Genomic DNA, 25,420 nt, shown 5'->3' with positions numbered 1-25,420 from the left:
CTATAATTGAGTGAAAGGGTTGAGCGAAATAACACGGGCCCCCAGCTCCTGAGGGCCCTCCATGATCCACCCCTGCCTATTTTCTTCATTATCTCCCTCACTCTGGGGGGCGGCCAGAGAGAGGGATGAACACGGGGCCCCTCTCCCCTAGCTCCTGTGCAGCTCCCAATATCACATACAGGGGGCGGGGGGACAGTGGAAGGAGGGAAAAGAACACAAAAGCATAATGCATTTCATACACTCAATAACCAATGAATTTCATCGCTTCCCTCATTTCCTCTTCCCCAGCCACTTTTCCACATTTGATCATGAATTTGACCTCTTTTCAGAACCAGGCTGTGGGCAGAGCAGCAAGAGGGTGGGAAGATCCCCTCCTGTCCACCACCTTTCCCATATAAATATCACCCACCCACCCACCCACCCCAGCTTTGCATATCAAAGGCAAACCCAAGATTATTTATTACATGTATACCCCACTTTTCTTCTATCATAAGATTCAAGGCAGCTTGCATGTGGTTCCCGAGCGGTTGCTTATTCAGACACTGACCAGGCCTAACCCTACATAGCTTCAGTGTGGTGGCAGCTGTATCATGTGCCCTCAGGCCATTGAAAATCCTCTGTGCTGCCAAACATCTGCTTCTGCCCTACTAGTGTTTTAAATAATGAAGGAAGATAAATCTCATTTTGTCGCTGCATTTGCCACATAATGAAATCACTTAAGGAAAGCCATACATATGAGGAATATCTGCTAATAATAAAACCGTTAATATTATAATGCCTTTCTACAAAACTATGCAGCGGCCCCATTTGGGAGTACTGCATACAATTCTGGTCACCCCATCTAAAGAAGGACATTGTAGAACTGGAAAAGGTGCATAGAGGGCAACCAAGATGATCAGGGGCCTAGAGCACCTTCCTTATGAGGCAAGGCGACAACGCCTGAGGCTATTTAGTTTAGAAAAAGATGACTGCGGGGAGACATGATATTGGTCTATAAAATCATGCATGGTGTAGAGAAAGTAGATAGAGAGAAATTTTCTCCTTCTCGCATGGTGAGGAGAGCTGGTCTTGTGGTAGCAAGCATGACTTGTCCCCTTAGCTAAGCAGGGTCCACCTTGGTTGCATATGAAAGGGAGACTAGAAGTGTGAGCACTGTAAGATATTTTCCTCAGGAGATGGAGCCGCTCTGGGAAGAGTAGAAGGTTTCAAGTTCCCTCCCTGGCTTCTCCAAGATAGGGCTGAGAGAGATTCCTGCCTGCAACCTTGGAGAAGCTGCTGCCAGTATGTGAAGACAATACTGAGCTAGATAGACCAAAGGTCTGACTCAGTATATGCCAGCTTCCTATTTCCTATGTTCCATAACACTAGAACCTGGGATCATCCCATGAAACTGATTGCCAAGAAATTTAGGACCAACAAAAGGAAGTACTTTTTCACACAACACATAATCAAGTTGTGGAATTCTCTGCCACAAGATGTGATGACAGTCAACAAGATGGATGGTTTTAAGAGGGGTTTAGATAAATTCATGGAAGTCTATCAATGGCTACTTGTCTGAGTGCTATAGGCCACCTCCAGCCTCAGAGGTAAGATACTTCTAAATACCAGTTGGAGGGGAGCAACAGAAGGAGAGAGGGCATGCCCTCAGCTCCTGCCTATAGGCTTCCCAGGAGCACCTGGTGGGCTACTGTGTGAAACAGGATGCTGGACTAGATGGGCCTTGAGCCTGCTCCAGCAGGGCTGTTCTTATGTTTTAATGTCAGTTAATTGATAAAATGCACCACGTTCACTATGAATGGTCAATTTGTGAATCTACATTGTTTACTTAGGAATTCTCAAGATTCCACAAAGAAATCACACCTATGTTTGATGGTCTTCAAAACAACCGAGTGGAATGGAAGTCGCGAGCCGATGTATATGAGGAAAAGATGAAAGCTATAGAGGAAGAAAAGAAGAGGCAGGAGGAAGAAGCAGCCAAGAAAGGTTAGGCACTTTTAAAACATTTATCCCTATGTGAGACAACACTTCAGTATGCAGCAGTCTTCTGTAATTCCAGGAGCTTTCCCCAAACTTGCTATTCAAGGCAAAATTCCTTTGAACTGCACTTAATGGTAAGTGAGGACAGAACATACTACATTTAGTGGAATGAAAAATGGAGATCTAATATAGTATAAAGGAAAGGAAAGATTGTGCCATCAGGTCGGTGACATGTACATTAAATGGGACAGTCACCAACACATTGGGGAAATGGAGTTGAGTTCATCTAACAGTCCACTTTTGAAATACTTCAGTAAAACCTCGCCTTACAACAAAAGGACTTTGCCAGTTCCAACAGCAGAGGAACTGAAGAAATAGTGTCATTTTCTGTTAACAATTAGAACTAGCCATCTCTTTCTAACCTAATTTTTTTAAAGTAAATTAAGACCTTTGGATGAGATTGAGTTTTTAGCCTTTGCAATCTGGACTTTTCTGTTTGTTAAGAAGATAAGGAAAACTTAGCTCTTAAATCTAGTCCATGTTCTGATGTTTTCACTATTTTTTAAAAAAGAGTCTGGCCTTTCTGAAGTTTTGTTTCATTTCCTTATGAGGAAAAGCTAAAATATTCCTTGCAAAGGCCCAAGGCCAAAACTACGAGTATCCTTTCCAGAAACAAGAAGAAATGCTGTTGGTAGTAGCAGCTGGGATGAGAGATACACAAGTTCAAGTGTGTGCTTTGCCTTCTGGCCTTGACCTTTCTCAGGCTATCATCCCAAGCCAGCTAAAGAGAGTCACGTGCATGAACAGATTTACATATATCACGGATGAGATTTGTAGCTGAGGGCATAAATCAGACCCGAGTGGAGCTGCAGCCCATCTACACTCCATTGCTTCGAATGAGAGGCAAATTTCAATAGGCATTCTAATGTGTCCATCCCCATCACATTCCTGGGGATGGGGCTCAGTGAAAGAGCACATGCTTTACATACCAAAGATGCCAGGTTCAGTTCCTGGAATATCCAGGTAGAACTGGGAAGGACCCCTGTCTGAAACCCCCAGAGAGCTGTGTTGCCAGTTGCAGCCAACAGTACTGAGCTAGATGGACCAACACTGATTCAGTATAACCACTTCCTCATTTTCTGTGGCTGGCTTCAGACATTGCATGGAACCTCAGCTAAAGCTGAGCTCCATGCGACAGCCCCAGTAGTGCGTGACCTCCAATCCTATCCTACCTTAGTGCCTCCTTCCTTTCTAGGGTAGGGTATGCCAAGATTGGTCGCTATGTCCAAAGCTGAACCCAGCAGTCTTGGCTTATCCTAACCTATTTGCTTCAGAGAACTCACTACAACCTTCAGATTCAGATTTTGGGTTCTCTGAATAAAACAGATTAGAATAATCTTGTCTCAAGATTGGAGGGTTCAGACGTTGCAACCAATCTTGGCACAACCTAACCTAGAAAGGAAGTAGGCATTCATGTGGGGATGGGAAGAGGGAGAGCACATTCCTAGAGCCAAGGGAAGATTCATGGAGTTCAGTTTCAACCAAGGTTCCATGCAACATCTAAACCCACCCTACATATCTATCTGTCTGTCTGTCATATTTTATACTGCCTGATATGTGCATCTCTAGGCAGTGTACAAAATTTAAAACATTTAAAAATCAGCACAGATCAAAATACAACACAATTAAAACAGTAGCATAAAAACAGTAACATAAAACAATTATTAAAACAAATTATTAAAATTAATTATAATTCAAAGCCTGAGAACAGGTGAGTCTTGACGGTCTTCCTGAAAACAAACAGAGAAGGAGATGCTCTTATTTCATCAGGGAGCATATTCCAAAGCCTGGGGGCAGCCACGGAGAAAGCCCGGTCCCGGGTGGCCACCAAACGAGCCGGTGGCAACCGTAACCAGATCTCTCCAGTAGGCATGTGCACGGACCGGTTCGGAGGCCATTCTAAAGGCCTCCAGACCGGTCCGGACACGGGGTGGTTTTGGTTCAGGTGGGGGGTTCCAAAAGAGTAGGGGGGGGCTTTACTCACCCCCTCAAGAATTTTGACATATTTATTCAAGTAAGTGGGCGGCATACCTCCCTGCCGCCCGCTTCATTCCCCCTCCTCCGGCGGCGCGTGGCTCGGCTTCCTCCTCGTGTTTCAATTGCAATCGGGCGGCAGGGTAGTTCCCAGTCCCTGCCGCCCGGCTCTTCAATCCCCCCGTCTTGGCTGGCGGCCGCCCCCTGAAAAGCCCCAAGACCCCTGGCGCCCCTTCCCTTCCCATACACAGGCGGTTGGCAGGAGAGCTCTCCTGCTGACCGCCTGTGTATGGGAAGGGAAGGGGCGCCAGGGGTCTTGGGGCTTTTCAGGGGGCGGCCGCCAGCCAAGACGGGGGGATTGAAGAGCCGGGCGGCAGGGACTGGGAACTACCCTGCCGCCCGATTGCAATTGAAACACGAGGAGGAAGCCGAGCCACGCGCCGCCGGAGGAGGGGGAATGAAGCGGGCGGCAGGGAGGTATGCCGCCCGCTTACTTGAATAAATATGTCAAAATTCTTGAGGGGGTGAGTAAAGCCCCCCCTACTCTTTTGGAACCCCCCACCCAGTGCCGGACCGCAGCTCCGCGGTTCCGTGCACACCCCTACTCTCCAGAAGATAGTTAACAGTCGGCACGGTTCATGACAAAGGAGGCACCCTCTTAAATACTCTGGACCCGAACTGGACATTTCACATTCTTATGTAACTAAGTTATGTGTTATCACCTTGTTTACACATGAATAGAATTAGATCAGAGTCAATAAATATGTTGTATTGTTGAAGCTTAGAAACTTGCAGTCCACACAAGATGTTCTTCAATATTTCATTTCACTGGCAGGATATCATTGTCCTTTCTCCTGGTTAGGAGAATGTCATTGTCTTTGGAAAGATCTTGCTATCTCAAGGAAGAAATAGATTTTTTTTAGCTCGCCTGACTCTGGTGATCTTAAGAACTGTACCTTTCAGTGGTCTGCTGTTTTCACAACTAAAGTGACAAATAAACAGGTTGCTTACCTGTAACTGATGATCTGGAAGAGATCCGTCGACATCCATAAGTATGGGTTCTGCGCCTGTGCAGGGACCATGCAGTAGCCATGCCTCAGCTTGTTGAGGCATCCAAGCCCCGCCCCCATGCTGGCTGCATGCTATTTAAGGGCGGGCTGGGCACCATATTCCTCAGTTCTTTGGACGACCGCCATGAAGGACGACCATGCATGTACAAAGGTGAGTTCATTGATGCAGAAGAATCCGTAGATAGGGAACGGCCTACACACCATTACGCACATAGTGTAGTCCTACTGCAGAGGGGTGGTTCGGGAGGGTCTTATGGATGTCGACGGATCTCTTCCAGATCATCAGTTACAGATAAGCAACCTGTTTATCTGGATCGAGATCTGTCGAGATCCATAAGTATGGGTGTCTAGCCAGCTCCTTTGAAGGAGGAGGATGCAGTAGTGGCTATTGCAACACCCTTTTAAGAACACTTCTCCCGAAATTAGCCTCCACAGCAGAGTGCACATCTAGCGCATCGTGTTTGATAAAGGGTATCTCCGTGGACCATGTAGCTGCTTTGCAAATGCCCATGAAAGATATCCCTGAGAGATGTGCGGTCGAGGAAGCATAGGCACAGGTTGAATGGGCCTTGATAGCTTCAGGGGCGTCTTGCCCTGCAACTTATAGGTAAACTTGATGAGTTCGACTAGCCAGGAGGATAACCTCTGTCTGGTGATGTTCGTGTCTTTCTTTGAGCCCTTGTAAGCCACGAAAAGGCATGTAGATGTACGAAAGTCTTTAGTTGCTGCAAGGTAGAACAGTAAGGCCCTGCGGACGTCTAAGGAGTGCATAGATCACTCCAATGCAGACGTGGGGTTCCTGAAGAACGTCGGGAGGACTATATCCTGGTTCAGATGGAAGTCCAAAATGACTTTTGGTAGGAAATTATGATCTAGATGCATCAGGACCTTTTCTGGAAAACATCTAGTAAAGGGAGGATCTATCCTCAGCGCTGTAAGTTCACTCACTTGACGCACTGTTGTTATAGCAACCAAGAATGCACTTTTCAATGAGACTAGCTTCAGGGGTGCATAGGCCATGGGCTCGAAAGGAGCTTGAGTTAGAGATGAAAGAACCAGGGAAATGCTCCAAGGTTGGACTGGAGCTCGAATGGGTGGATACACATTGGAGAGCCCTCTTAAAAAGACCTTACTTTGTGGATGTGAGAATAAGGTCTTTCCTTCCCAGCCAGGATGTTTTGACGAAAGTGCTGCCAGATGGACTTTCAAATAGATGTTCGCTAGGCCTTGAGACTTCAAGGTGGTCAGATAAAGAAGTACCTCCTGTACTGAAGCACGCATGGGGAGGAAACCATGTGTCCTAGCATAGGCCTTGAACCTGCACCATTTGCTCAAGTAGTTGCGTCTGGTGGAATGTTTGCGCCGATTGAGCAGAATACGGTCTAAGATCCGATCAGCCAGGCGGTGAGTCGGAGAGTCTGCATGTCTGGGTGTAAGACTACCCCGTCGTCCTGGGACAGGAGGTCCGGTACTTGAGGGAGAGGAAGGAAACAACTCTGTGATAGTTTGAGTACTTGAGGAAAGCATGGCGTCACCAGAATCCCTGAAGTAGGTGAAGCCAGTAGTTGGGCAACCACCCATTTGATTATTGGTTGTGGAGGGAACATGTAAGGAACCTCCTGGGACCAATCCAGCTGGAAGGCATCCCCCAGGGACAGAGGGTCGTGTCCTGCCCTTGAACAATAGTGTATACATTTCGTGTTCAAGGCAGTTGCAAAGAGGTCTGTGGTTGGTTGGATCCACCAGCTGAAGAGGGGAGCTATGCAATCCATCTTGAGAGACCATTCGTGATGACGTTCCTGTAGAAATACCTGACTGAGATCATCTGCCAGAACATTGTCCAGGCATTTGATGTGTATCGCTATTGGAGTGATTTGGTGTCGGATACACCAATGCCACAGTTGAACACCTAGGGCACACAAGCTTTGAGATACAGTCCCCCCTTGGCGATTGACATATGCCAGGGCTGCTGTATTGTCCAGTTGTACTTGCACAACTTGGTTCTGGACGAGTGGTAGAAAAGCTTGCAGTGCTTGGAAGACTGCCAATAATTCCAGAAAGTTGAAATGAAGTCGGGACTGTGTCCGAGACCACTTCCTTTGTGTTCGGTGGCCATTGCAGTGAGCACCCCATCTAAGGAGGGATGCGTCGGTCGTCAGCCACACCACGGGAGGTGGAGCCTTGAAAGGGACCCTGCTCAGAAGGTTTTTCAGAGTCAACCACCAGGTAAGCGACCTCAGGATTTGCGGAGGTAGCTCCAAGCACTTCCCCTGGCTGTCTCTGTTGGGATGGAAGACGGACAGAAACCACAGCTGAAGTTTCCGCATCTTCAGCCGGGCATAAGGAACCACTGCTGTGCATGATGACATCAGACCAAGAAGATGTTGTATGAGACGTGCTGGTTATCTGGTTTGTTGTTGGAAGAGATGGACCAGACCCTGGATACAGCTGTATCTGTCTTCTGGCAAGTATGCTTTTTGTGTTATCGTGTCCAAGACTGCGCCTATGTAGGTGGTCCTTTGAAGTGGTTCCAGTCGTGACTTTTTCCAATTCACTTGGATCCAGAGTTCTCGGAGAAGTGATAATACATACTGAATTTGCGAAAGTAACCCTTCTCTGCTTCTTGATGTCATAAGCCAGTCATCTAAATAAAGGTAGATAGTAACACCCTGGGTCCTGAGATGGGTGATCACTGCCACCATACATTTGGTAAAGACCCGGGGCGAGGTACATAACCCGAATGGCAATACATTGTATTGATATACTTAATCTCCAATGGTTAAGTGGAGATATTTTCTGTGATGTTCCCTGATGCTGATATGAAAGCAGGCATCTTTCAGATCCAGAGTTGCAAGCCATTGTTCGTCCTGGAGCAGCGGAAGTATCTCTTGCAACGCCATCATTCAAAATTCCTTCACCTTGATCAGCTTGTTTAAGTGGCGGAGATCCATGATGGGACAGATCCCACCATCCTTTTTCAGAATTTGAAAATAGTGGGAGTAGAACCCCTCCCGCCTGCATGCCCACGGAATCCGGGTGATTGCACCCTTCTCCAACAACTCCCTCATCTCTTCCTGTAAGGCCTCTGAGGGTGGAGTGATCCTCATCCCGGAACAATGCTGAGTGGTCCTGAACTCTATAGCGTAACCCGATGATATGATTTTCAGGACCCAACGGTCTGATGTTATATGGTGCCATGCAGGGGCATGGCTTGCCAGCTTGATGTTGTTGCTTGGCGTTGGTGGTAAGGCTGGCGGGGATGGGGAGTGAAGTGGAGTACACAGGCTGTCCTGAATCTCAAAGGTGCTTCTGGGATTCAGGTTGCTTTGATCGTTGAGATTGAGAGGACTTGTTTTTGCCCTAATAGGGTCGTTTATTGTATGTCGGGTATTGTCTCCTGAAATCTCGACGATTCTGTTGACGGAACAAAGACCGTTGTCTACCCGAATAGGAGCGATAATTTGGGATATAGGCTGAAGTGGAAGCTTGAGCTGAAAATGTTTTCGCCCTGAATTTTGATTTTTTGAGCTGTTCCATAGTTGTGTCAGTGAATTCACTGAACAGCCCAGTACCATCAAATGCCAGGCCTTCGATCTTTTCTTTCATATCCATTTGAAGGTTGGTGGAACGCAGCCAGGCATGTCTGCGAAGTGTCACTGCTGCAGTTAAGGAGTGGGACTCTGACTCTGTGAGGTGTTTCGCAGTGCTCAGTTGTTGCCAAGTCAGTTCGGCTGATCTCTCGAGAGTTTGATGGTATCTTTTCTTGAAATCCTCTGGGGACAAAGAATCGAGCTCACTCTGCAGGGTTTCCCAAATGCTGTGGTTGTATTTGGCCATACAGGCAGCGTAATTCACCACTTTGATGGACAGACACGAAGTGGAATAAATTTTCCTGCCTAGTAAGTCAAGCTTGCGGCCTTCCTTCTTGGGCAGTGTTGAATAACGTCTTCCCTATTTCGATGAAGCTGAGCAGTCCACCACTAGTGAATTAGGAGCAGGGTGTTTCAACAGGTAGGTGTTGTCTTTTTGTTGTATGTGGTAAAGGCTTTCCAACCTCTCACTTGTCAGTGTTGAGGTGTGGGGAGTACCTCCCATGCACATTTTGCTGCTCTCGTAATCACGGGAAGCATGGATAAGGCCACTGGTTGGTTAGACTGTATCCGCAACATAAAGTTGTAAACTGGATCATCAATTGTAGACAGTTGTAATTGGAGGTCAAGGCTGAGAGCTTCTGCCATGGCACATATGTGCTTGTGATAAGACCTCATCTCCTCATTGGGAGACACATACGTTGTCAGTGGCACATCTACTAGGGGATCCACTAGGGAATCTACGTCTTCTGGATCTGACTCAAAGTCAGAGGACCATAATGCTCTGAGCCAGATGGTCCCGGTGAAGAGGGCACAACTGTCTGTGTTTCTACAGTGACATACTGTGTAGGAGGTGGAGTACACGTCTGTGTGCCCATGGAGCGTATCTGAGGTATAGTGGTTTGAGTACATTGCTGTACCAGTTTCACACATGGGGTCTGTGATGTTTTCGCCACATAGGATGGAGCCTTTAGTGGATGTTGTGACAAAGTCGAGACTGTCAATGCTGTAGGTAGAGGAGTATACAGCCTCCATGCCCTTGCTGGTTCTTCTGGATATGGAGCCCCCGGTGAATAGGTCCCCATTCTGTCAATTTCGCCAGTGGTTGGTGTTTGGTGTGCAAACCCAAACGTGTGCCATGTAGAAACATCGTGTAGGTGACTAGTGGACAAGGTGTTCCCCGATGGGTGAACTGGTGCAAGGGCTGTACCTGCTTCGGTGTTTGAAGCGGGGAAATCCTTAAACGTAGATGTCGATGATGTGCTCGAGGTGGAGTCCAACATCAAAAGTAGAGTCTGTGCATTCGAAGGATCCAGCGCTGCCGTGGCATTCATATGCATCTCCTTGTCGTCGACATCGAAGGTCAGTAATGGGATCCGGCAGCTAGGAGACACCCTAGTCGACATCGAAACCTTAGGGGTATGGAGAGTCGACGCCGGCAGCATGGTGTTACAGATACCAGGAGACGGTGGAGCCAAAGAGGAAATCGGTGTCCTGGCAGGGGATAGAGATCAAGCTCTCAATATCGAGGCTACCGGTGTCATTGCAAGAGGAGACTGATGCTGGATCATTGTCGATGTTGAGGCATCCGGTGCTATTTCCAATGTCGAGGGGTGGCCTGGAGCTGAAGGTGAATGTGGAGCTGACAGTGGAGATGGAGTGCATGTCAAGTCAATCATTTTCTGGCATTTCGGCGAGGGTGAAGACGCAACTGGCGTAGCAAGGTGTTTCGAGGGTTTCGATGCTACCAGTGTCAAGACGGTTTGTTTGGATGCCGACATCGAATGAGTATGCTTTGATAAAACACGGGAAGTTCTCGGTGTCGAAGACGGTGTTGTGGACCCTGGACTTGTTGAAGACATCAAAGCAGAGGGATGCAATGCCGGGCGTACTGGTGTCGACGCCGAAGTCGATGCTGATTTTATGGACTTTGACCGATGGGGCCGAAGTTGGTGCCGATGTCGACTTCCGTGGCATTTTCGATATCAAAGTTGACGGACGAGGTTCGCCTGGTGTTGAAGGACTTAAAACCTCATCGTAAATCACAGCACTTAGACGTAGTGCTCGATTCTTGCGTGTTTGCTTTGAAAAAGACAAACATATCCTACAGTTTGAGATATTGTGCTCTTCCCCCAAACACAGCAAGCACAAGTCATGTAGGTCCTTCGAGGGGAGCTTGGCTTTACAGCCATCGCACCATTTGAAGGTCTTTCCCCCCTCGGTCATAATGGGGCGTGGAAGTGCATAGTCAAGGCCATTCTGGGTCAGAAAGCCAGTCAAAGTCCGTCAGCCAAACCAGGTCAGTTTTCCAAAACGCAGTTCATCAGTCAGTCCAAGGGTCATACACAGAAAAAAAGTCCAAATAAAAGTTTTGAGAGAAAGATGAACTCACAGAGGAACTTAACCGACAGGAGGCGGCAGACCAAAGTCCAAACGCAACGGCTGTCAGGAAAGAACTGAGGAATATGGTGCCCAGTCCACCCTTAAATAGCACGCAGCCAGCAAGGGGGAGGGGCTTGTACGCCTTGACAAGCTGAGGCATGGCTACCATGTGGTCCCTGCGCAGGCGCAGAAACCCATACTTATGGATCTCGACGGATATCAATCCAGATCTGCATCCTTTTTCTTCATTGTGTCTACTGTTCAGGCAACACTGGTGATGTGTTTGTTAATCAAGAAAGCATGGGACACATCATGTGAAGCAGCAGTCATACACTGTCGGGATTTCCTACCCTCCTCCGTTTGACAGGGCTGTTTACCCAGTCAAACGGCAGGATTCCGGGAGTAATGGGGGTGTCCAGACATCAGGATAACCTCAGTAATTACCTTTCAGGAGTCAGGAAGGGCTCAGAGAGATTTGCAACAGCTGCTGGGGGATGGGCGGGTGCAGCCCAAGAGGCAGCTGAATGGTGGAGAGGGAATAGCAATGCTATCAGCTCCACAGCTGAAAATGGGTGCAGAAAGACTCATGGAGGGGGTGGAGTTGGAGAACCACTCCCCTTTGGAAAGAAGGGATTAGGTGGCCAATTCACTTGCTTGGCCAGGGAAGAAAGGGCAAGTGAGGAGGGGGGGAGTGTCCTAAAGGTAAGGCTTTATTTAAGGCAGGAGCTGCTGAAGATGAGAAGATCAGCAGGGATGAAGTTTGTCGGTCTGATGGACTCCCAGAAAGGAGCTCAGGCTTTTTGCTCCTGCTGACAGAGGAAGGAGTGAACTTAATACATGTACCTCCTCCCCCAGCTCTTGAGGCAAATGCCGTGCCTATAATTCAAGGGTGAGAGGGTGGAAAGTTATTGAGAGAATTCCTCCTCCCTAAACACAGACATACACATAGTTAATATGGGCTGCCATCCCTGTGTTTTGGATCTTCAGTTTACAGAGGTTGTTGATAGCTTATATATCTTGATTATTAACTCCTGCCCTGCTGTACAGTTGCAAGAAAAGTGAGCATACAAGAACTTATGCATTAGTCAACAGCAGAGCCAGGCTGTACCAGCTACTAGTTCCCTGCTCCTGTGAATCGTCGTAAGAACACATGAAGAGCCCTGGTCAAGCCAAAGATCTGCTTGTCTGGCATCCTGTTTCCTTCTGTGGCCTACCAGATGGGTAGGAAGCCCGCAAGCAAGGCATGAAGGCCATTGGTAGAGCTGCCCTCTATAAATTGGTCTACAATAATTTAAATTAGTAGCTGTCACCACATCTCATGGCAATGGATTCCATTACGTGTTGTGTGAAGAATTTTTTTTTAAAAACTGTCCTGAATCCACTGCCCATTAGTTTCATTGAGCGACCCCAAGTTCTTGTATTATGAACAATGGGGGGAAAATCTATCTACTTTCTCCACACTATGCATGATTTCTTCTATCTTATCCCAAGTTCTTTCTGCTTTCTTCAGACTAAATAGACACAAACCTTTTAGCTTTACCTCATGAGAAAAATCCTCCAATATTTGAGTTGCCCTGTTATATATATTTCTCAGCCTACATTTTCCTTTCTGAAACTGGGCAATTAGAACTAAACACACTGGCCCACAAGTTGTGCAGAGTTACTCCAGTGCTCCTGATTGGCCTACACTGTTGTGGGTGTCTAAAGAAGCATAGCCCAAGAGTGAAATTGCACAAATACTTACACCAGCACACACACATTTCAGGAGTGCTACTTACATTGAAAACAATGGGCCATATGATGTATAACGTAATGAGAGCATTGCTGATTGGCTGGTGCTGCTGCACACATTGCAGGCAGCCTCAGCAGTGTTGCATAAGTGGGCGGATATGCAACTACTTCAAACAATGTACCCGCAGTTCGACAGTGCTACTTACATTTCCAATATAGTGCTGTGCAACTGTGGATGCACTGTTTTAAATAGTTGCACAGCTGCCCACCTGCACAACACTACTGGGGCTGCCTGCAACATGTGCAGCAGCAGCAGCCAATCAGCAACGCTGACATTGTGTTGTGTATCATGATGGCCATTGTAAGTAGTGGTCCTGAAGTGTGTGCACACTGGTTTAAGTATTTTCACAATTGCACTCTTGTCTTGAGCAAGAATACTAACATTTCCCTAGACACCCACAGTAGCGCTGGTTGATTGGGAATGCCACTGTAAACCTGCGCAACATGTGGGCCTGTATTTTAAAGACATCTACACCATAAATTTAAACAAAGGCATTTTGATACTGTCAATTTTATTTTAAATCATTTCCCTAATAATCTGTAGAATGGTTTGCTTTTTTTACCAATGCCACCCACACTGTCTTGACATATGCAATCCACCACAATCAAAGATCTTTTGCCTGGTTTGTCAAGCAAGTTCAGACCTCTCATCAGTTTATATGTGAAGTTAGAATGTTCTCATTTTTCACTTATTTACACTGAACCATAGTTGCCATTTTATGGCCTATTCATCCAGCTGGGAGAGATCATTTGGGAGCACTTCACGGTCCACTTGAATTTTCACCACCTTGAATAATGTGGGGTCATTCACAAGCCTGGCCGTTTCACAGCTCACCCGACTCCATATCAATGAATTATTAAAGAGTACTTGTCATTGTACAGATCTCTGCAGAATCCCACTGCTTATGTCCTTTCATTGTGAAAACGGCTGGTTTACTCCTACCTTCCACTTCCTGTTATTGTTATTAATCCATAAGACTTTATCCTGTTATTGTTACTCAGAAGCCTTTTGATGATGGACTTTGTCCCAAGATTTTTGGAAGTCTAAGTATTTAATGTCTACTGGATCACCTTTCTCCACTTGTCTGTTGACGCTTTCAAAGAATTCCAAGAAGTTGATGAGGCAGGCCTTCCTTTTGTAGATCCATGTTGATTCTTCCTCAGCAAGTCTTATTGTTCCATATCCTTAATCATTCTATTTTCAATAATTCTGTCCACCACTTAACCCAGAACAATAGGCTAATTGGCCTGTAGTTTCCTGACATCTTCCTAGATTCTTGGTGGGGGGGGGGGAATCAGTGTTAGGTTAGCTACTATCCTCATTATGAAAGCAATGACACATGCAACAAAGTAAAATGACACTTCAACCTGCCTCCATTGGCTGCTGGTTGCTCAGAATCTTCTGCTTGATGAAGATTCACCTGAAATATCACTATTAATAGGTCACCTTCATAACAGATATGGCCAGGGAAGAGGTCCCTTCGTGGATCCTGTGAATGTACCTATGGCTATGTGGTAAATGCAATATTTTAAAGGCTTACTTTGGCAATGACTGCAAGTCTTTCTAAATGGCCACTAATGAAGAAGATGTGCTCTATCACTGGAAGAGGAAGCCAGAGAGCGTGGAAGTTGTTCAAAGCACCGTGGAAGAACTCAAGAAATATCAAGTCACTGAATGGCATTAATTTGCACTTCAAAAATAAGTGCTTGGGGTGAAAAGAAACATTTGCCCAGGCTACAGTGACTATAATCTGGATCCTTTTTCTTTTGTCACACCTTACACTGAGTCTTAGTCTGCCTCATTGCATCACCTAGACTGTTCTACAGTTCTTCACATTTTACAAGCATTGGTGGCATGGAATACATTGCTTTTCTCTTGCTGTCCACTTGAGACTCACTCAACTCTGATGATATAGTTCACTATATAGTGTAGGTTTCTTATATTCATTGGTAAAATTGGTATTTAAAAGACTTTGTGTTAAAGCCTCTGAAGTGCAGCGGTAAAGCAGTTTGGAGAAGATGGTTTACATAGCCCTAAGGCTATGTAATCCTATGCATACTTAACTGGGAGCAACAGTGGAACCAGCTGCCTAGTTGTGTGAATGGCTCTAAAGTCTAGGAGATTGGACTATAATTTAAAAGAACTTTTAAACATGATTTTTCTAACATTAATTTTGAGAAGGAAAGCTGGTATTCGATTTCTTTTTACTGCAGGTAAGTATAGGGTACTTTGGAAATGTTATGTTTTTGACAGGAAAGATTTAAGATAGGATATACTTCAGATAACATACAGTATAAAATATACAACTGATTACAGACAATGAAATCAGTTACAATATAACTAAAGCATCAAAATCAGGATATTTTAAATAGAGCGTGGATCAATGGATTAATATTCCTCGGTATTCTAAACTCATCATGTGCGTATGGAGTTTATTAAACTGTATCCTAGAACCATTAAAGTCCATGGGAGGTTTACCACTGAACTTCAATATGACTTGGATCCAATGTAAAATTACACTAACATCTTTAGATCACTTAGTTGCGATAGTGTGTTGTACAATCTAACCTCTTGGCTAAAATAAAAATTTGCTGAACCACTACAGTGGAAAGTTCAGAACAGAAAACAAAACAGGATGATATGAGATATTACAAAATTAATATCAATATTTTGAATATCATGCTGTTAATTATATCCAAACATTTCAGAGGGTAGGGCACTGATCATGTGACATGTTTCAATGCAGGTGGAAAGGGTCGAAAATAACCTAGTAACATGGTGATCCACAGCTTTCAAATGTAAGTTTTAATTCTGATGTTGGTATGTTAATTTAAATGAACCAGAAAGCAACAATTTGCTCAACTACAAAGATTAGAACTATGACAAACAAAAAAACTGTGGAATCATTTGAAAGGCACTGGGAAAAAGAAGTACCTCTGTCTTGTTTGGGATTTGGCAATTAATTTTTAGCTCACTTAAAGGTTTTTTTAAATAATGTAAATATCATTCATATTTAGGGAACACAAAAAGCTGTCCATATTTTTTCCTCAAAAACAGCCTGGAAGATAGTGTTCATCAGTACTTTATTCTTCTCCCACGACTTGTTATCATCTACATTTTGTGCATGGGGTTAAGTATATAGCTGGTCACTGAAACTTTCCAGTAAAAGTGGTTCAGTGTGTGTTTGTCATTTGAAAATTTTTACTATAAAGTATCTTATCACTTGGTGAATAATATCACTGAAAAATGTAAGAATGCGGAGTTTTCAAATGGTCAAACACACTTGCTTGTTATGCAACCAAATCAACATTTGTTAAGCACTTTGTCAGTGCCATTAACATAAATATACATATCTTACCTAACACTTATTTTTTGCCTTTTATTAGCTGAAGCAGCAGGCAGAGGAGGAGGAGGAGGAGGAGGTGGTGGTGGTGGTGGAGGAGATGACGGCAAATCAAAAACATGTACAATTTTATAATTCCAATGGCATGAACATTGCAAGGACTATATTTCTACTACAATGGAAGAAATCTAGGAAGATCTTCAGGTGTGCCCAAAAGGATTTCTGTAAAGGATAAAGTAGCATAGACTTTGCAGTACTGACATATCTGCCATTATTAATGGAATGAAAAGCGGCAGCATCCAGTGAAAACTGAAAAATCTCGAGAGATGGATGGAAAATACCCAATTATTTTGCAAAATAAATGGATTATGGGTTTATTTCTTGGGTATTTGCTACTGTCATTCTCAATTTATACGGAGTGTTTTTTATTTAATATATTAAAGGTGCAGGACTATTGGGAAACTGTTATTTTTACAATCAGTTTGATAAGCTCCGCATTGCACAACCTGTAACCCCAGAATTACTAATGATTTGGAATAGGTTTTATACTATGTTTACTTACTTCATCTGATATTCTTTCTGTTTTATTAGTAAAAAAAAATATTGTAGCATGTCGTTTTAGAAGTTGTAAATCATCTACCATCAGATTTGTGCCTACCGACAGACCCACTGCACATGCGCTTATACACCTTGATCCAGTCATTTCAAATGAGTGCAGGAGCTCCAGTACAGACACAGAACTCTCCCACCCACAAGGACTGCCCTGTTAATTTCAGTGGAGACAGGAGACCTGTGTGCCCATTACTTTACATACCTGGATCTGCCATGTCCACTGAAATGAATGGAGGGCCTATCTTCACAAGAACTCTGCGCGCCAACACATTAGCTTTGTAGCAAGGGAGTTATAGTAGAGTGGCTCTTTCTTGTGCTCAGAAACCTTGGACCGTAGGTAGGACCTCACCCCATGCCAGCATTGCATTAGTGTTTGAGAAGTACAATACAGTACTAGTGTGGAAAAGAACCACAGTATGAGCTTCTCCAACATGGCCTCACATTACCTATGTGGGGGTGGGATAAGAGCAGCAGTACTTTGTTGCCATGCCACAAGGATAACATGAAAATGCAGGCTATGTGTACACCAGTTCACACACATGTCAATGGTCTTGTAAGCTACCAAGAGCAGTCTATAAAACTGAGCAAAAAGTTTTTTGAGCAAAAAACTGAAAAGATTTGGTTGCTTTGAATATCCCCTCCCCAACAATACACTGTTCGGTCCTTGAATGAATGATAGTGCTCACACAATATGCACTGGTCAATCTAGAAGTGCTAAGTGCACATTGAGGCTTCCCCCTAGTTTCTCCTGTCACCAGCAATCAGGCTTTTTTTAAAAAATATTTTTAAGAAAATAGCTTCAACACTCACATAAGCTAAGAGCTACCCTCCAACAAGTTTATGGAGAATTCCTGATGTGTACACAAATGTGCTATAAGAAACAAGGAATGGTGGCCATTTACATGGAATCTAGTCCCTTTGATTTCAATACACATTACTTCAATATAAGTATGTTTAAGATGGCAGCCCAAATGTAGTCACAAAGTGGTGGCTTTTTCATTTGTGATCTTGCTCCTACAAACAACAACGAAGATGTTCCATAGCCACCACTCAACCTTTAGACTGGAATAGCTTCCATGAAGTATACAAGGTGTTCAGCAACATGGAGAAGGGTCTTCTCTGTGGATTAGACTCACCATCAAATCTATGCTAACGAACCTTTTCCTTGCCAACCATGTCCCCAAACAAGGACTTTTCCCATCAAGATAAATGTTTATCTGCTGTGTACTAGGTTTCTGTATACAAGACAAGATTATAACTTTTCAGAATGTGCTATGTGACTATGACTAACCATTTTATTATCAAATATTCCATGAAGTCTGCCATTTTGTTTTTTTATCTCCAGCTACGGCACAAGTTTTAGGCTGAATATACAAATAGCATTGTATGATTCTTGCTCCTGTGCCCTTCTAAAGTGATACAAAAGGATTTCTGAAAATAGTCAGAAATATACAAAATATAAATAATGTACAAAAATAAGCAAATTATATAGTCTTCCAAGAAATCTCCAGTTTGTTCTATTCTTGATTACTGGGCCAAATATTTTATGCAACTTTGAAAATGCCATAAAATATATATTATTTTTCTGTACTAAATGTAGATACAAGGAGGAAATACGAAGGTTACTGTTAAATTGTATACTTTGTATTAAACAAAAATCAGTGTATTCAATACATACGGTACAATCTTCTTATAACTGCATTGTGAAGATCTATAAGAAAGTTATACATCCACAAATGTATGTATTTGCAACAGCAAATATAGCAACGGACTCTTCCAAAGCTCTAAGACAAGTTACACAGATGTAAGCTGATTACTGCTTATTGGATTTGGCTTTCAACCAAACTTGCAGGATAACAAAGTATTAACCTTTAAATCCACTTCTTACCTAAAGAAGCCTTCACACACAGAAGGCTACCTTTCTTTGCTATTCAAGGACACCCTTAGCATGTGTCTTTATACTGCCCTTCCTTCTATATGTATGAATTATGGAAATGTAATTACTTTAAGTAACAGTAAATGTAAATAGAGATTTATTGGTACTTTCCCAAGCTGTGCACCATGTAAAAACATGTACATAAATATATTATGAATGGATTCAATTAAGTTTTTTTTTTTTTTTTAAAAAGTCAGGTCATTTATTATAAGCACTTCTAATTTCCAACTTTCAAAATGATAGGCATGCTATATGATATATAAGCATTGCGTTTTCCCAGATGGAGTAAATATAAATTTCCCTCAATAATAGGCTAAAAAACTTCCCATATGATTCACCTGTGCTCAGGTACCAGACAATATAATTGTTCTTGGGCAAGACTATTTTTTAGGAAACATATAGAACAATAGATTTAAGTTATGCTGTAGTTTTAAAGGGAGGGAAGAGTGAGGCGCAAACATTACACTTTTTGTCTTGTTGCATGCTCGGGATTACAGTCTACTCTAAAGCAAGTACCATTCATTCACTGCTAACGTGATCAGAAACCGTGGATGAGTAAGCACATGTACTTTTTCCCTCAAAAGCAAGCCATCTACTTTATTTACTAAAACAAAACGTGACAAACTGCACCGTTCCACTATCAACATATAGCTAATGCAGTTATCTGTTTGATACAAACGAAAAACAAAACCTTCAAAATAAGCTTTATAAAGAAGGTGTTAAAGAAAATACTGGCTGACATCTCGAGCAACCTAGCTAGGATGCAATGGGAGCAGCATCCTTGCAGCTGGAGGCTGCTTGTAAGGCAGCCAAAGAGCTTATCCATGGCTGCTGCATCTGGACACACTTGCGGCAGGCAAAACCCTGAACTTATATGGAGGCAGCAAAAATTGCCCCACCTCACTTCCCACCCCTGCCTGTGCAGGCAGAGTGGTGGTGGGGATGCTCTCCACAGCAGGGATGTGTCTTCCGGTGCTGCATTGCTGTGGATGTCAGCCATGAGGGCAGAGCAAGAGCTCAGTCCTCGCAAGGAACTAGTAAACTAACTGCGTGCAAGGTTTGCCTTGCAACGCAGCACAGGGGGAGGGGGAAACTATTTTTGCCTTTCCCCACTCCCTACACAAGCCCTTCTTGTGTCCAGGAATATGTTTGTGAGGGCTGCAGACCTCACTGACATATTCCTGGATGCAAAAAAGGCTTTGCACAGAAGAGAGAAAAGCATAAATCACATCCTCCTCCCGCTGTGCTGCGTTGCAAGACAGGTCTCATGCACAGTTAGTATTCTGGCTCCTTGCAAGAATGGGGCTCTTGCTCTGCCCTCGTAAGGCCACAGCGCATGTTAGCCACCATTTCAGGGACAGGATAGAGTTCCTTCAAGTTATTTTACCAACTCAGTTTCATGTGTTTATATTTCAAAAATATAAACTTATATGGGTGTTTGTGAATGTGTCACATCTGATCACTGATGTTAGCACCACATTTTGAGGCCTAGGGCAGGCGCGGCTCGTTAACTCTCCTCCGGGGGGGGCGCGGCGGGCGGCTTCTTTAAGGTAAAGGGAGCTGGTGCTCCATGCCGCCCAGCAGCCCCCGCGGTGGGGAAACACCTCCGCCACTCACCTGGCCGCTGGCGGGGGCTTGCCTCGGCGGGAGCCAGGTGAGTGGCGGAGGCGATTCCCCGCCATGGGGGCTGCTGGGCAACACAGAGCACCAGCTCCGTTTACCTTAAAGAAGCTGCTCGCCGCCCCCCCCCCCCCCCGGAGGCGCGTTCACGAGCCGCGCCTGGCCTGGGGTAAATCAAATGTACTTCATATTTCAATGTATTTTGGTACTAATACATAACAGCAAAGCTATCAATTAGCATGCCATCTTAAATACAATTAACCTGGAGTAATTCAACCCAATTCCAATTGACCTTTTAAATAAATGCACTTTGAGTCACCAAATGAATACAAATTGTTCTCTGGTTGCTATTCTAAGTACTTTTCTCTAGAAGTAAGCTGCTGAAATAGGTTAGGCTACATTTAAGAAAATGTATTTAGGATCAAGGACCACTGGTTGCACCAGTGTTGGGAAATGGGCCACTCAAACAGTCTTCAGGAGTCTACTCAAGACTTTATCATCAGCCCATCTCCTGCTACCCATGCAGAACAGTTGTGTAATGACTACATCAGTGGTTCACACTGTGCCACCAGAACATTGGGGTACGAGCTCCAGGAAAAGGTAAGATATGCATCCTTACATCAGACTTGGGACTCTCCCTCCCCACACCCACAAGATTAATTCGTAGGATTAGGGAAAAAGTCACTTGTCATGTGTCTCCACATGCTGTTTGTTTCTCAAATTTTAGGCTGGCATTCATCGACTGCACATCTGTTTCTTTTTCCATCTCAGAATGCTGAATCTAGCAAAAATATCAGCAAAATGTTAGCATGGTTTTTGAAAGGAGGTACCACCTTAAAAAATTATTGAGGTCACATGGCTGCAAAAGTCAGCAATCTTGTGCCAAAAGTCCAAGGGAGCCAGTAAAAATAAGCCAAACCATTCCAATGTATTAAAACCATCTTTAAAGAAAAAGAGGTATATGGAATTTAAAAGTGTGATGGTTATATACATATTGATGATTCATTAAGCACTTAATGTCAGATTTCCACATCATGTTTCAGAGAAACAAGTCTTGAAAGTACTCATCAAATTCTTCCTCCCTGTAAAACAAAAGCAAAGATCTCTGAGAATGATTTCAAGAATATGAAAGTTACTGCATCTACCTTGCAGTACAAGCTCATAACAGAGGTTCACTCCTTATAAGTGCTTTAACAGAAGCTGTAATGGCAAAAAGTAGTTCAAATGGGGCATAATGTAATATCAGTGTATGGTTACAAATCACTGAGTTATGGCAGCACTGCAGAGATGTTTTGCCAATACCACAAGAAGATAATAGTAGCACAAATAGTAGGACCAGTATTGTCAAATCAGTCAGTATTGTCAAATTAACATGTTATTTTAGATGCAAAAGGGATCTGACCAGCAAACAAAAACTCATAGGAAGCCTGGGATGTGCCAGGGCAGGGGATCCTCCAAAGGCTAATAATTTTTTAACTAGCAATAGTTTGTCCATCGTTTAGGGGTAGAGCAGGCATTACAGTTATATTTTACAAACATTTCAGTAAGCAAGGGAAAATGGATCTCTGCTTAGGAGTTCTTTTGAGGACCTATTCTGAACTTGAAGTCAGATACGAGACTGTAAAGGCTATCAATGCTGAGGCAAATTATCTATATATATTCATTTCAAACAGGCATGATTGTTTTAAAGCAGGTAAACTAAGGGTCTCAGGACTGACCGTGTTTTTTCTTCTGTGTCTTGTGGAGGACCCTTCCAAAAATCAGCATCAGAAGGACCATCTTGCTCATCATTATTGCCTGAACCTGTTAAATAATGTTACAGTGACTTAACCTTGTTTATCTAACTCTACAACATTTTTCACATACTGAACGATGTCTGATTAACAAGACTTCTTTAAAAACAGACAACACTGTACATAATGGTAAGAAAAAATTAATGCAGCTGGATCTACAACCCAGTTAAGACGTTGTTCTTAGTCTTGGCCCAACGGAATCAAAGGCTATCATCCTAACAGAGTGCCAGTGCTCTGTGAGATGCATAAGGGTTCCAGTTCCAGACTCATGCAGCACCAATGCTTGTGGGAAGGGGCAAATTCTGACAACCTCCCTTTCCTCTTGAAGCCCTCTGTGTAACCCGAAAATATTCCCCGAGGTCTGTACGGGAAGAGAGATGACTGAAATTTACCCCCTCCACCTCATGAGTGCTCTTGCTGAGCTAGTCAATCCAATCTGAAACACTAGCACACACTTTGTTGGTTAGGATGTTGCCCAACAGATTCATGTTAAATTGGGACAAGAATTAGGAATGTATAACCACATGTAAATGGAAGGACTTTAATGATATTCAATGGGTTTACATTTTAATGCTCTCTCCTAACTGGGCTGTGAATGAGGTTGATCGAGTCTCTGTTTCTTTCCTTTCTAGTTTGAGTTCAAAAACAAAGTCCTTTCTAAGAACTGTGTGCCTTTTCCTTAAACATGCATGTTTATGCACGCACACTCACACTTATATGTTCCTTTCCCTGTTTCACCATGGTGTGATTTCAAACCAGAACCCAGGATGAAGGTACATCTGACCTCAGCAGTGCCCACTAGGTTTTTTTGGTACAAAATAAACAGGCATCAAAAGACAAGGGGAAAACACTTTCTCCTCTCAAGAAAAGCCTCTTTAACAATGTCCCTGAGTGCAGATCTTTACTTTTCCTGATGTGGCTGCTGCTCACTGCCACGGGAAAAGGAAAAACACTAGATTCATGGCTGAAGTGGGGGCAAAATCTGCTCCTTCCCCTGATGCCAGCTGGCTAGCCCAGGACCTTCTGAAAGCTTGATAACCATTTAAATTGTTTACCTTTATCAGAGTCATCTGATTCATCCGATGATACCTGATCTAGGGGGGAAAGGAATTTTTATAATGAATTAGTTATGTATGCATTTATTTGTATCCTCTCTAATAAAACGCTTGGTGTCCGTCCGTGGACGGACACCAAGTGTGTGTTCGTGCCTCCCTGCCCTGTTTTGCGCCTGCGCGAAGCGCAGGCGCAGAACAGGGCAAGGGAGACACGACCACCGGCACCCGGTGGCCATCTTGGGCGGCCAGAAGCGGCCGCCCTGAAAAAACGAAGCCTGGCGGTGGACGGCGAGTGGAGGAGGCGGCGGGGGAAAGCCAGGCAAGCGGGGCCGGCTGGGAGAGGGCGAGGGCGGGGGCAGGGGCTACGGGGAAGGCAGAGACGGCAGCGGAAGGCAGCAAAACTCTCCCCTACTAGCGCCCGTTATTACAACAGGCTAGAAAACACTAGTATGTATATAAATGGCACACAACATTTATCAGTATGTCTTGGCATTTTAATAGATCACAGGGAAATGCCAGGAACTTCTGGCATACACTGAACAAGTTAAAAATGGTTTGGGCTAATGTTCAAATCTGAGTATACTCTTGTGACTCTGAAACCTGAATTTGGTTTCAAATAGCAAGTTAAGAGCACTGCAAGATTAGGGTTAGTCTCCTCCTCCTCAATTTCTCTTCATTCCAAGGAACACTTCACCTTCAAAGTTATAACTATCTGGTGACGAATCTTCCATCTGTGAGAAATAATCCAGCAGTGGCTCCCAACTTCCCATGACCCCTTTGACTTCTTCTGTCACAAGTACCGAGTTCCAGCCTCAGCAAGTAATTTTCCAAAATATACAATTAAGCTTTTATTATTACAGGGCCAAACATCCAATTATGCATGTTAAAATAAATTTTAAAAAATTAAGCACCAAGGTGTATTTTACCTTTATGGTTCTTTCTTTTCTTTGACTTGTGTCTGTGTGGTGAAGACAATCTTGACTTCTTACATTTCAGCACTTGGGAGTTTTGTTCAGAGCTCCCTCTCTTTTTCTTTGGTTTGACTTCTCTTCTCCTTTATAAACAGAAATAAATCGTCAAGGTTCTTCCAATGTGACCGTGCAGCTACAAGCATATATAGAAATATGCTACAAGAGGGAGATTTTAATTCCTTAGCAGCTGGCCTTGTACATTTGAAGGGTTAAAACTGAACAACTTGTGGAACATATTTAAAATAAGTTACATTTATATTCATCTTTTAAAATGGAGAGTTTTTCAATGCCTACAAAGTTCATTTTTGAGTTCATTTTAGCTGAACTCAGGTATGCTGGGTTTCATCTGAACTGGGTCTTGCCTACACTTAACCAAAGCATGTGGATTCCAGTGCCTCCACCCAGGAAGAAGATTAAAGTGTCGCTTAATGTGCAAACACTTGCCTCAAACAGTTGCTGTGTAGTGGCTTTCTTCTTCAGTTCAATACCCAGGACTAAATGCATATATTTATATTCATAGTTTTATTATTTTAATAGGACTCTCCCAGGCTCCCCTTGCCCAAAGAAATGTGGTTGTAACTGACGGAAAGATAGACAGACAAACCGTTTAAATACTCAAAGTTTGTGACAAGTGTACTTCAAGTGGTGCATTACCTGTGATGAAAATTTAATTTGTAAGAGCATTCTGGACAGAGCCCTTTAAAAAAGAAAGAAAGAAAGAAAATGAGAGATTCTGCTATTCAGGTGAAGGTTTGACAACATTTCTTTCCATACCTTTTCCTTTCAGATTCTCATAGGATTGTCATACTAAAATATAATTTCACATATATGCATACTACCCGCACATTGTCCTAGCTTTATGAAAAAATGCAAAAAGAAGCATTTAACTGTCCTTAATCTACCTAAAGGCTCCTTTTAAAACAGCATTGGGGAAGGGCTAACAATCAATGGTAGACTTTGTTTGCATGCACGTAGTCTCAGGTTCAATCTTTGGCATCTCCAGGGAGGGCTGGAAAAGACTCCTGTCTGAAGCTCTGGTGAAGGGCTGCCAGTGACAATACTGAACTAGATGGACCCCAATTCTGGCTCCTTTGGCTCTGAGGCTAAGCAAGAGTGTTGGACTGGGCCACTGTGGATGCCATCAGCTCTCTATAGGAATGAACAGACAAGCTCCAACTGATTTTAAGTGGAACTAGATTGCATTCTCTTTTCATAAACTCTCTATTTAAATTTACCTATAACTGG

General features: G+C 43.8%; 2 protein-coding genes across 7 annotated transcripts in view; one reads left to right on the top strand and one right to left on the bottom strand.

Moving 5' to 3' along the window:
• Nucleotides 1-18,897, top strand: part of PDE6C (phosphodiesterase 6C) — an 88,231-nt gene extending 69,334 nt beyond the window's left edge. For 5 of the 6 annotated variants that reach the window (XM_053311780.1, XM_053311776.1, XM_053311781.1 and 2 more), the window contains 2 exons: nucleotides 1,830-1,983; nucleotides 16,232-18,897. In XM_053311780.1, the coding sequence (XP_053167755.1) occupies nucleotides 1,830-1,983; nucleotides 16,232-16,323 (246 nt within the window). In that variant the 3' untranslated portion in view covers nucleotides 16,324-18,897. Of the gene's footprint in view, nucleotides 1-1,829; nucleotides 1,984-15,591; nucleotides 15,644-16,231 lie in introns of all 6 variants that reach the window. The other variant, XM_053311777.1, reaches the window with a different exon arrangement.
• A 2,386-nt stretch (nucleotides 18,898-21,283) lies between these two features.
• The window catches only part of LOC128352088 (protein FRA10AC1), a 32,955-nt gene continuing 28,818 nt past the window's right edge, over nucleotides 21,284-25,420 (bottom strand). Inside the window, exons 10-14 of the mRNA XM_053312301.1 lie at nucleotides 24,830-24,872; nucleotides 24,131-24,258; nucleotides 23,205-23,243; nucleotides 22,075-22,159; nucleotides 21,284-21,438 (exon numbers count right to left, since the gene is read on the bottom strand). Coding sequence (XP_053168276.1) covers nucleotides 21,396-21,438; nucleotides 22,075-22,159; nucleotides 23,205-23,243; nucleotides 24,131-24,258; nucleotides 24,830-24,872 — 338 coding nt within the window. The 3' untranslated portion in view covers nucleotides 21,284-21,395. The remainder of the gene's footprint in view (nucleotides 21,439-22,074; nucleotides 22,160-23,204; nucleotides 23,244-24,130; nucleotides 24,259-24,829; nucleotides 24,873-25,420) is intronic.

This window comes from Hemicordylus capensis, chromosome 3 (genome assembly GCF_027244095.1).
Source record: "Hemicordylus capensis ecotype Gifberg chromosome 3, rHemCap1.1.pri, whole genome shotgun sequence".
Taxonomy (NCBI): Eukaryota; Metazoa; Chordata; class Lepidosauria; order Squamata; family Cordylidae; genus Hemicordylus; species Hemicordylus capensis.
Note: the sequence above shows the minus strand (reverse complement) of the source record. Positions and strands in the feature narration are given on the sequence as shown.